This window comes from Photinus pyralis, unplaced genomic scaffold, assembly GCF_008802855.1.
Source record: "Photinus pyralis isolate 1611_PpyrPB1 unplaced genomic scaffold, Ppyr1.3 Ppyr1.4_LG9, whole genome shotgun sequence".
In the NCBI taxonomy this organism is placed as follows: domain Eukaryota; kingdom Metazoa; phylum Arthropoda; class Insecta; order Coleoptera; family Lampyridae; genus Photinus; species Photinus pyralis.
This window is the reverse complement of record NW_022170878.1, coordinates 15,260,027-15,274,337: the sequence shown is the minus strand read 5'-3', so window position 1 is coordinate 15,274,337 and position 14,311 is coordinate 15,260,027. Positions and strand designations below refer to the sequence as shown.

General features: G+C 40.4%; 1 protein-coding gene across 1 annotated transcript; it reads left to right on the top strand.

Moving 5' to 3' along the window:
• The first annotated feature begins 275 nt into the window (after nucleotides 1–275).
• Nucleotides 276–5,517, top strand: LOC116180008 (transmembrane protease serine 9-like). Its single transcript, XM_031499829.1, has 4 exons — nucleotides 276–575; nucleotides 625–1,159; nucleotides 4,650–4,918; nucleotides 4,968–5,517. The coding sequence occupies exons 1-4, from the start codon at nucleotides 376–378 to the stop codon at nucleotides 5,515–5,517; spliced, it is 1,554 nt and encodes a 517-aa protein (XP_031355689.1). The 5' UTR covers nucleotides 276–375.
• The last annotated feature ends 8,794 nt before the right edge of the window (nucleotides 5,518–14,311 follow it).

Sequence of the window (14,311 nt, the reverse complement as noted above, 5' to 3'; positions counted from 1 at the left end):
CTTTACTTTAATCTGACGCGCTCCAGTAAATTCCAAAATGGGCTCCCCTACTATTGGTTAAGCGTTCACTGAGGCCCACCAAATATCTCTCAAACAAAAAAGACACAAAAGTGCAATTAAGCAAAAGTATTTCCCGGTAGGAATTTACAAATCAGTCCGGCCCTGCTACGATCATCATCGAAGGTAACCTTCACAACACAAAAGCAGTGCCCACTGCCCAATCCAATTGTTTGCGTCTTTTCAGCTGGAAGTGTATCGTTAAAAATGTTCTTTGTCATTTTAGTGAATGCCTGTCCTCGATCACCTGCGATTATAATTGGCCAATTCGGATTTAAATTCACGTAAAGTACAGATCGAAGGGCAGTTTTCGCAGACATGTTTCTTTCCCTAGTCGTAATTCTGCAGGCACTAGGAGTCCTGAATGCGGAGGTGCTGCGTTCCGGTATCGTCAATGGAACCAAGGCTGGAACGCGCCCGTTCCCTCACCAAATTTCGCTCAGGCACCAAGGCGCACACGTTTGCGGCGGGTCGATTGTCAGTCCGATGGCGGCGTTAACGGCAATTCACTGTTTTGGGTGTGTGAGTAAACCGCCTGCTGTTCTTTGGTGGGCACCTTTTTTGTAGGGACAAGAATCCCAGGAATTATGTGGTTGTCGTCGGTATTAAAACTTTGAAGGAGAGGGGGGTCGTTCACAATGTCGCAAAGATCATATTGTCAAATGAAATCACCGACGTCTTCAAATTCGACCTAGCCATTGTGAAGGTTGTAAAACCTTTTGTTTTCAACAAGTTAGAGGCGCCGATAGCGCTCGATAGAGAAGGAACCGCAGAAGCAACCTGCATTACCAGCGGTTGGGGTTTTACTCGCGCAAATGGACAGTTAAGTCAAGATTTGCTGTTCCTCGAAGTGAATACCATCACCAATCGGGAGTGCCAACTCAGGCAACCACGCCGTTCTCAAATTATATATAACTCTCACATATGTACGAGCACGCCGCAAGGGAAGGGAGTTTGTCAAGGTGATTCTGGAGGTCCCCTAGTTTGTAACGACACACTGGCGGGGATTACTTCATTTGGATGGCCTTGCGCGCTTGGTTTTCCGGATACCTTCGTACGGGTGTCGACATTTATCCAGTATATCGACTTTTACCTGGACCAGGATTAATAATCTACAAAATAGGTACTTAGATTGTCTCAAACGGTATTATAAAATTGTTTCAATGAAATTTGTAAAAAAAAGAATTGTTTTTCTGGAAATCCCTGAACATTTTATTTAATTTTGATTGTTTACGTTTATGTACTACTATTTACCTTCAAACATACGGCGCGGCGTCTAAATCAACCCTCTAGTCGTCCAACTTTGGAAATTCGTTTAATGAGGATTAACTCGCAAAATCACGTTGCTCAATGGCGCTCTTTTTTTTACTAAGAGGTTCGTGTTTGTTGAGTTTTAAATTTCCACGTTAGATTTTAGCTCGAAATGCGCAACATTGTATTTAAAATACGCGTGGACTGACCTTCCGCTTTAACCAGACTGCTAAATGATCGTACCTGTCACTCTAATGCTACAGATTTACCAAGGAGCCTGCTCTCCTTTTTTCGTAAATTGAACGTCGGCCTTTTCCGAATTAACGGACACCACCTACCCACCAGTTCAAGAGCCCCCTGCATAAGTTCTTTCACGGTGTTTGGAAACTTTCCAGTTTCGAGACCCCCACGTGCCTCATAGTCATCAAATGCTCCTCCCTGCGGAATAACATCTTCTATAGGCTTGTCCTGAAACCAGGATTTTTCCTCTGGAGGCGCTTCAAGATGGTTGCCGTATCATCCGGGAGCCCGTATAACACAGCGTTCACTTTGATTACCCTAGGAACGTGCCTCTGAACTTTCAGGGTCTAATCAGAGGGAGGGACCTCCCCAACCAGTCCAAAGTGCACTGCGGATTCCAACGAAACCCTGCCAGTGGCTTGACCCGAAGTTTTCCCTCGAGCCGGCGCTTCCTGACCATCGCCTTCTGTGCCCCAGTCCTATTCTTCTTGCGACTAGGAGCTGGCCCGCCACCAGGTCTTTGAATAAGGCCCTGGGTTGGAACCGTCCCCGCTTACCTGTTACCGGACTCCTTCTGAGCCCAGAAAGGGTTTGTTTGATTTATCATCCATACAATTCCCACGAGTGTTGCGGAAATCCGGTCTTCCCGAAGGAAGCACGCCACCAGGTCCGCGGGCACCGTTCTCGACACTGCACCCCAGTGCTACGCAGTTCTCGGCGCGTTCGCTAACACCTTGACTTGGGAAATTGGAGTCTTGGAGTCCACCCCGAAGCACGAGTCACTTTACGATCATTCTCCTTATCCGCCACCCGGGGACGTGCCCGACAGTTACCCAACCGCACGGGAAAATTAAACTTTATAACGCCAGCTTGGACAGAACGCGTCGCGCATCCCCACTTACGCCGAAATTAACGCGCACATCTTTGATCACGTGCGCTAATTAAATCCCGTCCGATAACAAAACCTCTTATCACAAACGACCAGATGTGCCTACATTTTAACACGGAATTTCACGTTTTACAATTAAATAATCAAATTTAAATAAACAACTTACAAAAGTGATCAACTTTAAACACAAAAAAAAGAAGAAAGAAAAATAACTCTGAGACAAATTCAAGCAATATGAACCAACTTTGTGCTTATTCGTAAATAATCCCCCCGATTTACCCTTAATAAATTGAAACACTGCTCGCATACAGGGTGTCCCGTCATTATTTTGGGCCTGTAAACCGAAAGAACATCAACATGAAATTGTTAACAGAACTGTAGAAAAAAATTTGATAATAGTACATCAAATTTTTTTCTGCATTGTTTCCATCCTTTCTATTATCCTGTACATTCATTTTTCTCATCTTCCACTCCTCGTCCAGTATTTCTTTCGTGCTTTTTCTTGTTCTGTTTATCATCTTTCATCTGTTTTTGTTACCGTGATTTCTTTTTGTATTCTCTGTTTCGTAATCTCTTTCTCTTACATTTACCTCTGTACTTTTTTCTGTTCTCTCAACTGCTTCTCTTCTATCTCTCCCTTTCTATCTTTTTCCATAATTATTCTGGATCTGTTTCTCTCTGTCCCACCGTTCCGTTCAGTTATCTATCTCTCTTGCACTCCGTCTTATTTCTTCTCTTTCTCCACAGTGTCTTTAACAAGTTTCTTTCCACAGTATTTGTACAATGTACGAAATTACTTTTGATTTTCCGATTCGGACTCGGGAATAGTTCAGTCTTTGAGTACAGCTCACATAATCTCCAACGCGAGTCTAAAAAATCACAGTTATTTTGACGTGATCTCAACGACGGCTCAAGACGTTTTAGCGGCCGATAAGGAAAACAAGGTGCCGTATCTAGTGGTTCAGTTTTCTAATTCTTCCCGTAGAGATATTTTAATTATTCTTGCAGCCTCCGAAAGCTCCCGTCATTAATATTTCCGTTCTGTTTATTAATTATTAGATTTTAGAGTCCCAATGCTAATTAAAAACTAGGATAGAAACGAACAAGGTCGCCGTAGTACGACAGATAAGCAGACCGCTGACTTGACACGAGAATTCCAAGTAAAAACGGGCCTTACTCGACTACCGAATTGTGGAACTTTACGCTGACTAATCAAGTGCTTATAATTAACCGTACTTAATTAATTGGGTTACAGCAAACGTTATCAAAATAGTCCGTGTGTGGTGTCAAATGAAGCGCGCTTAATTAACATTAATTTTAAAATTAGTCCCAGAATTGTATCATAACAGGGGACCGAGTAATTGATTTAAAAAAATTTAATTTTGAGATCTGTCGCTCGAGTTCGCCGTGCTGTTTGGGAAACCCAGCGTTTCCTTGATTTAGAGGGGATTTTTTGTATTTTCAACATTGACGGTAAAACTTTTGGCGTTTGTTTACCGTAATAAATTAAATTTCTCCGTACCATTGTACTTAAAACTGAACTCTACGACGACTCAAGACGTAATGTAATTTTTTAAAAAGAAAACCCGATCATAATTTTTTATGCAAATCAAAAAAAAGATTACGTTACCGTAATTACATTGTTTTCGAGAATCAATGGTTGCACTAGAAGGTACAGCCGTTCCTTAAAAAGATGGCGCCTTACAGCTCGACAATATAAAAGTGAAAAATTGGATCTCTTGTGGAGTTAAAGTTCTTAAATCTTCCTCGGACGGCTACTTTTTTGTATATGAGATTGATCGGGATTTATTTATTTCGACTGCATTCAAACTAGCTTTCCACTTCCTTAATATGAGCTCTTATTAGTACTAAAGCACTAAAAAGGTCAAACGAGTTCAAGGCCAGACATCGAAACGCCTTTGGGCAATATCCGATGCAAAATGGAACTTCCCCTTTCACCAATCGCAGGCCGTCACTTTTACTTATTTAAATTAGCCTCTGACACTCTCTCCAGGAAATCCTCAACAATGAGCCAAATCAAATGTAATCTGATAGAATAAACAAGCTGTCATTTTTCAATCGTTTACTTTTTCGATATAAAAAAATCGAATAAAGGAATTGTGCACGCGGTAACCTTCGCAATACAAAAGTGCTGCATCCATAATATGTTGCATTGTTCAGATAAGTGCAACATAAACACCTTCTTTGTGAGTTATTTTTTGCAATTCGCTTTTATGCTCGGAAACTGCTAGCACCGTGCAGTAGTGTGTATGCCATCGACATGTTGTTTTTCTTTGTTGTGATTCTGCAAGTGTTCTGTGCCCATAGTGCGGTGGTGCTGCGTTCCGACATAGTAAAAGGAACCAACGCTGCGAAGAGCCAGTTTCCTTACCAGGTTTCGATCAAGCATCGTGGTTCACACACTTGCGGAGGATCGATTGTTAATCTGAACACTATTGTAGCGGCAGCTCACTGTTTTAAGTATGTGCGTGAGCTAAGAGCTGCTCTTTGATACAAATTCTCTTTGTAGGGACCCAATTGTCGCGAATTATAGGGTCGTGGCGGGCATCACAAATTTAAGGGAGAAAGGTGTCGTTCGCAAGGTAGCCCGTATTATACTGTCGAAAGAAATTACCAACGTTTTCGTCTTCGACGTAGCTGTTGTGAAAGTTGAGCAACCGTTCGTCTTCAACGCCCTAGTGGCGCCTATACCGTTGGACAAGAATGGAACTAAAGAAGGAACTACCTGTATCGCAAGCGGCTGGGGTTTAACTCGGGCAAATGGATCGGTGAGTCAAGATTTGATGTTCGTCGATGTGAAGACCATGACCAATGAGCAGTGTCAGGAGATGCAACCGTACCCTAGTCAGCGCATTTACAAGTCCCACCTATGTACCAGTACCGCAGAGGGAAAAGGAGTATGTCAAGGCGATTCTGGAGGCCCTCTTCGATGTGAAAATGCACTTTGTGGAATTACCTCGTTCGGATGGCCTTGCGCTCGTGGTGCTCCCGACGCTTTTGTGAGGGTGCACCTATTCGTTGAATATATTGAGTATTACATGAATCAACCGGCAAATTAAATTGTCTCAAATAGTATTTAACAGAAATTATTTATAGGACGTAAAATCAGAAGGAAACTAAATTAAATTGTATTTATTTTTACCAACCTCGGCTTGCCCAAATTACACAAGACTCTAAATTTACTGTGTCTGTAGACACTACCTAAATTAAATCTACCCACGTTCAATGTTCATCAAACACCACCCATTTTTACCGATTATTGTTTCGTTCCTGAGGGTGATAGTTTGAGACGATATTACCCTTAGAGATCGCTTGGGTCGTTAACGAGGTTCCGTTTTGGCCACAACAAAAATGCAGCGGAAACAAAAGATCCTGCTCTACTATTGGTTTAAAAGGGACGCCGCTCGGGGAAATTCCGTTGGTTCCGTTTTGGTAATCTTATAAATAGCGAAGGTCACAGCGAGATAGGAAGCGTACATCTCGTCTGCGTGTTTTTAAAACCGAAAAAGCCGAACAGAGGATTACTAGTAGTCATATAAGGCCAAACTTGAACCAGTCCAAGACACCTTGAAAGTAGGTTAAGGTGATGCTCAAAGTCAGCCACTTTCAAGATTACTCAAGATCAACGACCTCACTTCTTTCACGGTTCCACATAGGTTAAGGTGAACTTTAAAGGTCGTTCGGCACTTGGAATTGACACAAAGGTCTGTTTGGTCGTTTCCCCCTCTAGGACGCCACGTGGTAATTTCGGAAATTGAGTCAAAGCTTTGTTCGATCAGTCGTTGACTTGACATGGATAGCGTATGCTGAGCGCTCAGGACCAAAGCAAGCGATAGCCATATAGGGATAATGGGGATATCTCTACTCCATGTAAAATACCATGAGGTAAAATTCAGGTGCCGTCAAAGTTATCTCGCTCGCCTCCTGGCGATGACTTTCAAAACTAAATAGACGATGTGGTGATCTTCGAAACTCAGTTAGTGTAAAGTTCAAAAGTTGGTGGTCGTCCAAAGTCCAAAGGTTGGTGTACAGTTCGAAAGGTGCTAGCCGTTTAAAGTCCAAAGGTTGGTCGCCGTTCAAAATCCAAAGTTTGCTCTGGTCTGCAATCGGTTAGGCTTTTGCGCGTCAAGATAGCGCCTGCACACACTTAGAAGTCGTTGACACCACAAAGATTGGGGACATTAACCTATGATCTTAAAAATGGAATATGACAGCAAGAAATAAGATCATTTAACGTTGAAAAAAAATGACACCCCAAAATTGGGGTTGTGATCCTCTGGTTACCTTAAACATAAAATATGACACCGCAAAATGAGGTCATGACCGCCAACTAACCTTTGCACTTTAAACGGCGATCAGCCTTTGGACTTTAAATGGCGACCAACTTTTGGACTTTGAACGGCGAACAATCTTTAGACTTTCTCATACATTTACACTTGCGCACATGCAGATTTAACAAATTATGAGATTCTTCGCAAGGCGATATAACCCACTTAAAAATAGAGGCATAAATAAATAAAGCTACAGCCGCATAAGAAAGATACCTAGGCATACTTAGGATTGCAATAATAGTCCATTATAAGTCATCCGTAAGCCATAAGTAACAATAAACTGCTCTGCGGCTTCTTAAATACACTATTGAAGGTCAATAAAGGTTAAAAACTGGCTCATTAACCCTGGATGATCTAAAAAATAAAATTTGACACCTCAAAAATAAGGTCACCAGCAACTGATAACCTTGAAAATGCAATATGACACCTCAAAAAATGGAGATCATTGAACTTTGATAACCTTAAAAATCGAACACCACAGAAAAATAGGGTCGTTTACCTCTGATAAAATAAATTGGGGTCATTGAGCTTGAATATCCTTGAAAATTAAATATTGTACACCAAAAAGGGGCCATCAACCTTGAAAATGAAATGATATAATAATAATGAAGTTATTAAACTATGTTGACCTTGAACATATGAATAGATGGAATTAAAAATGGGACCATGGACGTTTTAATGACTTTGGGAGTAAAAATGAGGCCGTTGGCCTTTGGTAACTTTGAAAGAGAAACACAAAGAATGAAGGCATTGACCTCCGATGACCTTGAAATCGAATGGTCTTGAGCCTTACTTTCTACGGTCACCGTAAGGTGACGAACGACCTTGAACCGGTCAAGGTTCCGCGTTATATGGCTACTGTTACTTGTTATTTTCCAGATCGATATACTTCATATTACCAGAAAGATCTGTAAATTCTGAGGAACATCTGGCAACACCTTCGGATATCCAGATAAATCTGTAAGTGTAGATTTTTGTTTAAATATTCGCCGTTTAATTCGTTTATGTTATCGTTCAGTTAGTAAGTTAAAGAACAATGTTTTGTTAAAGTTATCTCTTGTAAATCCGGTCCTTGCGATAAGAAGTTTCGTTATCGCTGCGTATGCTAATTAAGTTTATAGATCAGCGGGTTTCGGCGATAAGAAAGCACATGATATATTCAATGACGCAGTAACTTTGATAAAAAGGAGAAAATGGTTCTGAAAGTAAAACCACAAAACCACTCACAAAATGGCGCTATGTAATTAAATCGGTCATAGTTATTCAAGAACGAAACAGATTTTCGTTCAGTCCCACCAATAAAAAACACGAGGATACTAAATAAAATTCGGAGAGGCGACGAAGAAGCAAAGGAAACAAGCTCATTGCAATAAGGGTATACTTTTTTAATTCGCATAGTGTGATTCGTGGTTTTCCATTGTAAACTTCAGTGATTAACCCATTATCAACGAAGCGCACCTTGGCATCAGGAAAGCTGAAGCCGCATCAATCGAGTAAGGAAATCTCCGCAATGTGGACGGAACGTAAGGCAAATTTGTCCACCAATTGCTGTCAACTTCACATACCACGAATACGGGTCTCGACCTAGGGGAATCCTTAACCAAAATGGTTGCTTCCAAGCTTAACCGAATCAGAGGTATTGTAGAAAAATTGGTTACTGTGACTTGGATATCTTAGGGGTAGGGTAATGAATTTATTTAATTGTCAAAGCTACAGTGTGGTTCAAACACGAAGTGCTTGGTGCTACATAATATCTTAAATACACTACAATTCACTTCTTACAACGATGAACAATAACCGCAGCAGCGAACGCCATTACCGATAAAAGCATACCAAAGCAGTACACCATTAAAACACCACTCAGGTGCTCAAATGACAACGCGACCACTTCTTCATCGGCGATGTATTCCCTCTTTTTCGAATCTGCGTACCATTTTCGCTCAGTATCAACCCTTGAGTACAGTCCGCTTTCGGTCAATCGGTCAACAATTTCGTCCAAACTATCGATGAAGTAGCAGTCAGTTCGTGAGGAAAACGCTTTCAAAACGTTAGGAGTAATAGTGCTGTCAATGAAGTAGTTTGGGGTTCGTAATTTGAAAGTTAATTCGAGTGCGTTTAGTGTCTGGAGTACAATAGGCATAGCAAAATTTCGATAATTAGACCATAATTTCAGTAACGTATACGAACTACGCCATATGTCACTATTGAGCTCTTCATATACTTTCTTATACGTTACATTCCACTCGGGTTTCCATAAGTGCATCTCGAAGATGACCCTAGTGTAAGTACTAAATTCTGAATCGGTTTCTCCATCTGTGGGGATGTCAGTAGTAGCATTAAGCTCGAAACATACGCCGTTTGTATATGAATACTATATACAATGTAGCACAATATTAAAAACCTTAACGTTGAAGCCGTGGGAATGCCACTAGTGCTCGCAAACAGCGTGATACTGACAGTGTCCATAACAACGTCCCCAAAACCCGCCTGAAATCTGTTGAGAGTATACCAAGCTAACGTAAATAAAACAAACGCTAGCAGAACTAGTAACCACACTTTCTTCTCGAAGGGCATGATCTGAACCTCCATTGCGGGTATTTTACCCGGCGGTGGGGTAATCCATACCAGATCCCCCTTGTATACACATGACTGATGCGATAATTTAAATAAACAAAATTAGTTAGCATGAGGTCCAGAAAAGCAATCGTTTTACGAACTTCTGTCTCTTTACACGTTGAAAACTGCGCCACAATTACTGAAACGTTTAAGACTTCCATCGCAACTCGAACTGTGTAATTCTCCGGACTGAATGGATCGTAGCCCTCCTTTAGAACGATGTACGTTGCGGGGCATCGATTATAGTTTCGTATGGCCTTGGGATGAGGGTCCGTGTGTAAATTATCGCAACTTTGATTGTAAATCGAATTCGGCGTCCTTCCGCAACGATTCTCTGCATCGTGCGGGTTCGACGAGAATAAGAGCGACTTTGTACAGTTGCTCCTATCGATTACCAACACTGCAACGTAAATAATCTTGTTCGCCCAGAAATAGTGAAAAACTGGCCTCACTAGTGATATCTTGTCGGATATCACTAAAAATTTTCCAGTGACAGAACGAAACTCATTCCATATGGAATCGCACCATATTGAATAGCTGAGGCTTTGTCGAAGGTACCTAAAGTCATTAACTTCCATTGCGACGTTGTAAATTGGCTTCTGGGTGCGGTTACAGTCTAAGTGCCGTGAAGTGTTCACAATCACTTTTGGATTTTTTGTTTGGAAAGGCAACATGTCACCTGTATCGTCGTTGGTAATGTACAATACAGTATCCTCCTTAAAAATCGTTTCCATTACTTTTTCGGTACATACCTGACACGCAGTTTCTTTGCTTTTCATTGGTAGATTCGCAATCGGAAGAATTACAAGGCCCGCAATTAGTAAAATATGTTCCAACATTGTATTAACACGTCTGTGTTTATCGAAGGTGTGCTGCAATATCAAGGGAGAACTGTTAAACAAACACATTTTCCAGTTATCGACTGAAATAATTAAAGCGCTTCGTGGGAATGAAACACATCTAGCGTGTAATTTATTCTCCATCTAGGTCAGACATAATCGCATAATGGTTAACAATCAACTCAAAACCTTCAGTTTCAAAACCATTGAATGCCATACAAACCATTTGAGATGAATTCTAGAAGTTCCATAGTACCTTAGCCGTTTGAGATGTATTTTTTTTAATAATAAATCTACAGAGGATTTTTCTTTAGATACTGAATGACTTATTTTGCAAAAAGTTCTGACTGGGGTTCTAAGCGACTCAATGACTAATATTTTTTATCAGAAATTAAGAGATTAAGTGACAGAATATTTTTTCGGCAAGCGGGAGATTAACGATAGAAAGTATTTCTGGTAGTAGAAGAAAGCTCGTACTCGGTACTTCGGTAAAGCAAGGCCTAGTTCTTCATAGCGTCTCGCGGTGGTGGTTCGCCAGCTTCGTCCTGTCTCCCCGCCTACAACAGTTCTTGCGCAGTTGGTCATCGTGTCTCGCATATTCTCACCTTTTAATTGAATGAAATCTGCAGGTGTTTGATAATTGACAATTAATAAGTTTGCGATCGTACGCGTTTTAGGAAATATAGTAGTGGTACGAGATAAGCGATTTAATAAGTGGTTGAGCGGTATTTTCCCGAGAAATTTTGGTGTAGTCGATTTTAAGGTAAAATAGGAAGGTTATACACTGCCTTTTTTTGAGGCCCGAAAAAAAAATTGTCTCAGATCGACCCGGAAAAACAATTTTCTTATAGAATATGGCCTGTAGAATCCATAATTTCAAACAGTTCCAAGATTGGGCTACTAGTTCAAAAGTTACAGCCCTTTGAATTTTTTTTCGAAATTGGTTTCTTGTCTATAACTTTGGATTGAGAAGTCTGATCGAAAAAGTACGAATTGATTTGGATTCTACGCACCCAAATTAATAAGAAAAAGTGTTTTCCCGAGAAATTTTGGTGTAGTCGATTTTTGGTAAAAAAGGAAGGTTGTACACTGCCTTTTTTTGAGCCCCGAAAAAAAAATTGTTTCAGATCGATCCGGAAAAAAAGTTTCTTATAGAATGTGGCCTGTAGAATCCATAATTTCAAACAGTTCCAAGATTGGGCTACTAGTTCAAAAGTTAGAGCCCCCGCCTACAACAGTTCTTGCGCAGTTGGTCATCGTGTCTCGCATTTTCTCACCTTTCAGCATCTGTCACCTGAGCGCTTCCAATTTGGGATAACTCTCCATAATCGGTGAGAAAATGTGTGAGGTGGAAATCTAGCTCACTGTGTCACTTTGGTGACAGCAAGGGTTTTTGTCCAAAGAAAACCTTGTTCTCCACTTCTCCTGCGTCTTTTGCCCCCCCCCCCCCCCAAGAATCCTCAGAAGAGGAGTAGAATCCTCAGAAGAGGAGTACTAACTATTACAAATAGGCACTTTTTCCGATTTCCTGCACGTTGCTGCTGATGTCGATCTCGTACCCTACTCCTCTTAGCAGGTTCAGTGTTCCAGAATAGCGAACCCAGAACTGACCCTTCAGACCCCCCTTCGTCCACCCTTGTGGTGTGTTTCTTTACTGTGTATTAAGAGTGTTAGATACGTCATATGGTCACGTATGATTTTTGGTAGTCCCGTAAGTATTACTTTAGTAAATTTGTTATTATCTTACTATAGGTTTGTTTCCCTTAGCTCTTTGTTTTGCCGAGAAGCCCTTCTCGTGGTTTTTTACCTAGAACTATATTGTAATATCCATGTATAAACTTCGAGTACGTAGCAATGTTGGTAGAGTGAAGTAGATTCACCAGGTTAATGTTGGTAGAATGAATTTTCCAAGCCGGTAATGTAGAAATTCATCCATCGCGCGACGCTCGTCATTCTTACTAAAATAGCGGGTCCAGGAAAAACGGTAATTGAAAGAGAAAACCATGAGAACTAAAGGGAAACGTTAAGGCAAACTGTGAAGAAAAACTTGAGTGTAGAATAAGGAACTATGAGGGAAGATAAACTTGAGGGAATAATGAGAAACTACAAGGGAAGATAAACCGTTAAAAAATAATTATGCATTAAGAAAAATGCTGCGTCATGAACATACCTATCTGGTACTGGTTATGTGCAAATACAAATCATTAACACACTTCAAAAAGAAAGAGAAACCACTCCACTCCACGTAGACGCGGCGAAGTCAGTAGAAAAGTATGGGCGTACCAATGAATAATAACTTGCATGTAACTAACACGAAGGCAGAATCTTCACTGCGCGAGAAATACAATGCGTGGACAAAACAATACTTAAGATACGGTACAATTAGAAGTACCACGAAAACATCTGGATAATCTTCATCGGCAAAATAAAGAACTATTGCAATAAGAAATCTATAACACTGGGACGACCTCTAACGGCAAAAATAAAGAACTAGGTAAAAGAATTGTTTACGTTTAAACTAATGAATAACAAAAGGAAATACCTAGATGACGTAAGAATTGTCAAATATACATGAGAGTTACTTAAATGGAATTTAAATCAGGAATAGCAATTATTATTGGTAAAAGAATAACGTTACAACGTTCAAATGCAAAAATTACCAATATAACACGAAGCCAAAACGGAACAGATAAATTCCCTAAATCGTACTGTTACCTTATATAAACTTCCCAAAATACGGAAAGGGAACGTCGGAAATTCCAACCGGTCGGTGTAATTAATATTTGATGTTTTTCTATGTATTTGCAATTTATTATTTTCCAAGTTGGTTTATTTCAATTGATCGTACATGTGTTATTGTATTTGTTTATCATGTTTTCTACCTTCATTTTATCAATTTGTTTGACTGCATTAGATTCGATGACCTAATAATAATAATAATAATAATTTGATATGTTTTATTTGTGTATTTTAATCTTTTGCATTTATTTTCTGTTTGTGTGGGCAGGGGTTTTTGTCCCGTAGAAGGTTTCCCAGGTATTGTCTCGTAGTGTGCTTATTCGTTCTTGTCTTTTCTTACGCACAAAAAAAACTGAGTACACAACGTAGGAGTCGACTGCTACTGAAATTCAAAAGTGACCGTCGTTTCGACTTGAAAGTTAGGCAGCTCTGCGGTTTTGCCCAGAGTTGGGGTTGGGTACATATAGGGTAGGTCACGATTAAAGTGCCGGCTTGGGGAACGACTAAAGTCATTACAGTATAATTGGCCAAAGCTTAATTCCAATTACAAACAATTGACGTAAACCGCGCCTTTAATTTTGCAAAGTTAGATTTTAATTAGTAACAATTAACTTTGGTTGGCGCATAATTGCGCAAAATAAACAAAATGTCAGCTACTGTCAATCAATTTTAAAAAAATACAATAAAAACTACCCAAATTTTTCCTAGAAGCGTGTAATGTTGGTTGTCTAAACAACAGTTACCATCCGTGCGTCAATTTTTCGGTAGTCCTCTTGGAGTGTAATCATGCAATAAATAATTCAACCGTAAAAATGTCTTTTTCTTCTCCCCAAGTTTGAACCCATTTCCTCCACATGCGCGTGTACCTTTTTAAATTCGCATAATTCAACCGAACGACACCAACATTTTGAAACACTCCGTATAATTCCGTAACCGTAACTGTGAGTTTCATTCCAATTAATTTAACGGAAATTTGACCCAGAAATGCGCTACATAAGCATCCGTAGGTTATCGACCTACTCCCTCCCGCACCTTTTGTCGCTTTCCCATTGCAAGAATGAATAGAATACTATTTGCTGCACACTCTTTCACTTTGTAAAACCCCTTTTTGAGAGCAAAAAATATCGCGAAGGGCATTATTTCGTACAATTTTCGACGAATTTTACTCACCCCCGCCCGCCTCTTTACTGTTTCACGTACACAAACGGTTCCATATCGTCGTAAAACCAGGTTTCCGTTTCTGAGGTTTTCATTGGAACGCATGCGTTGAGTGGCCGTATCCCTGCCCCCTCAAAACCGGGGTTTTCTTCTGCTTCGTGCCCGCGTCC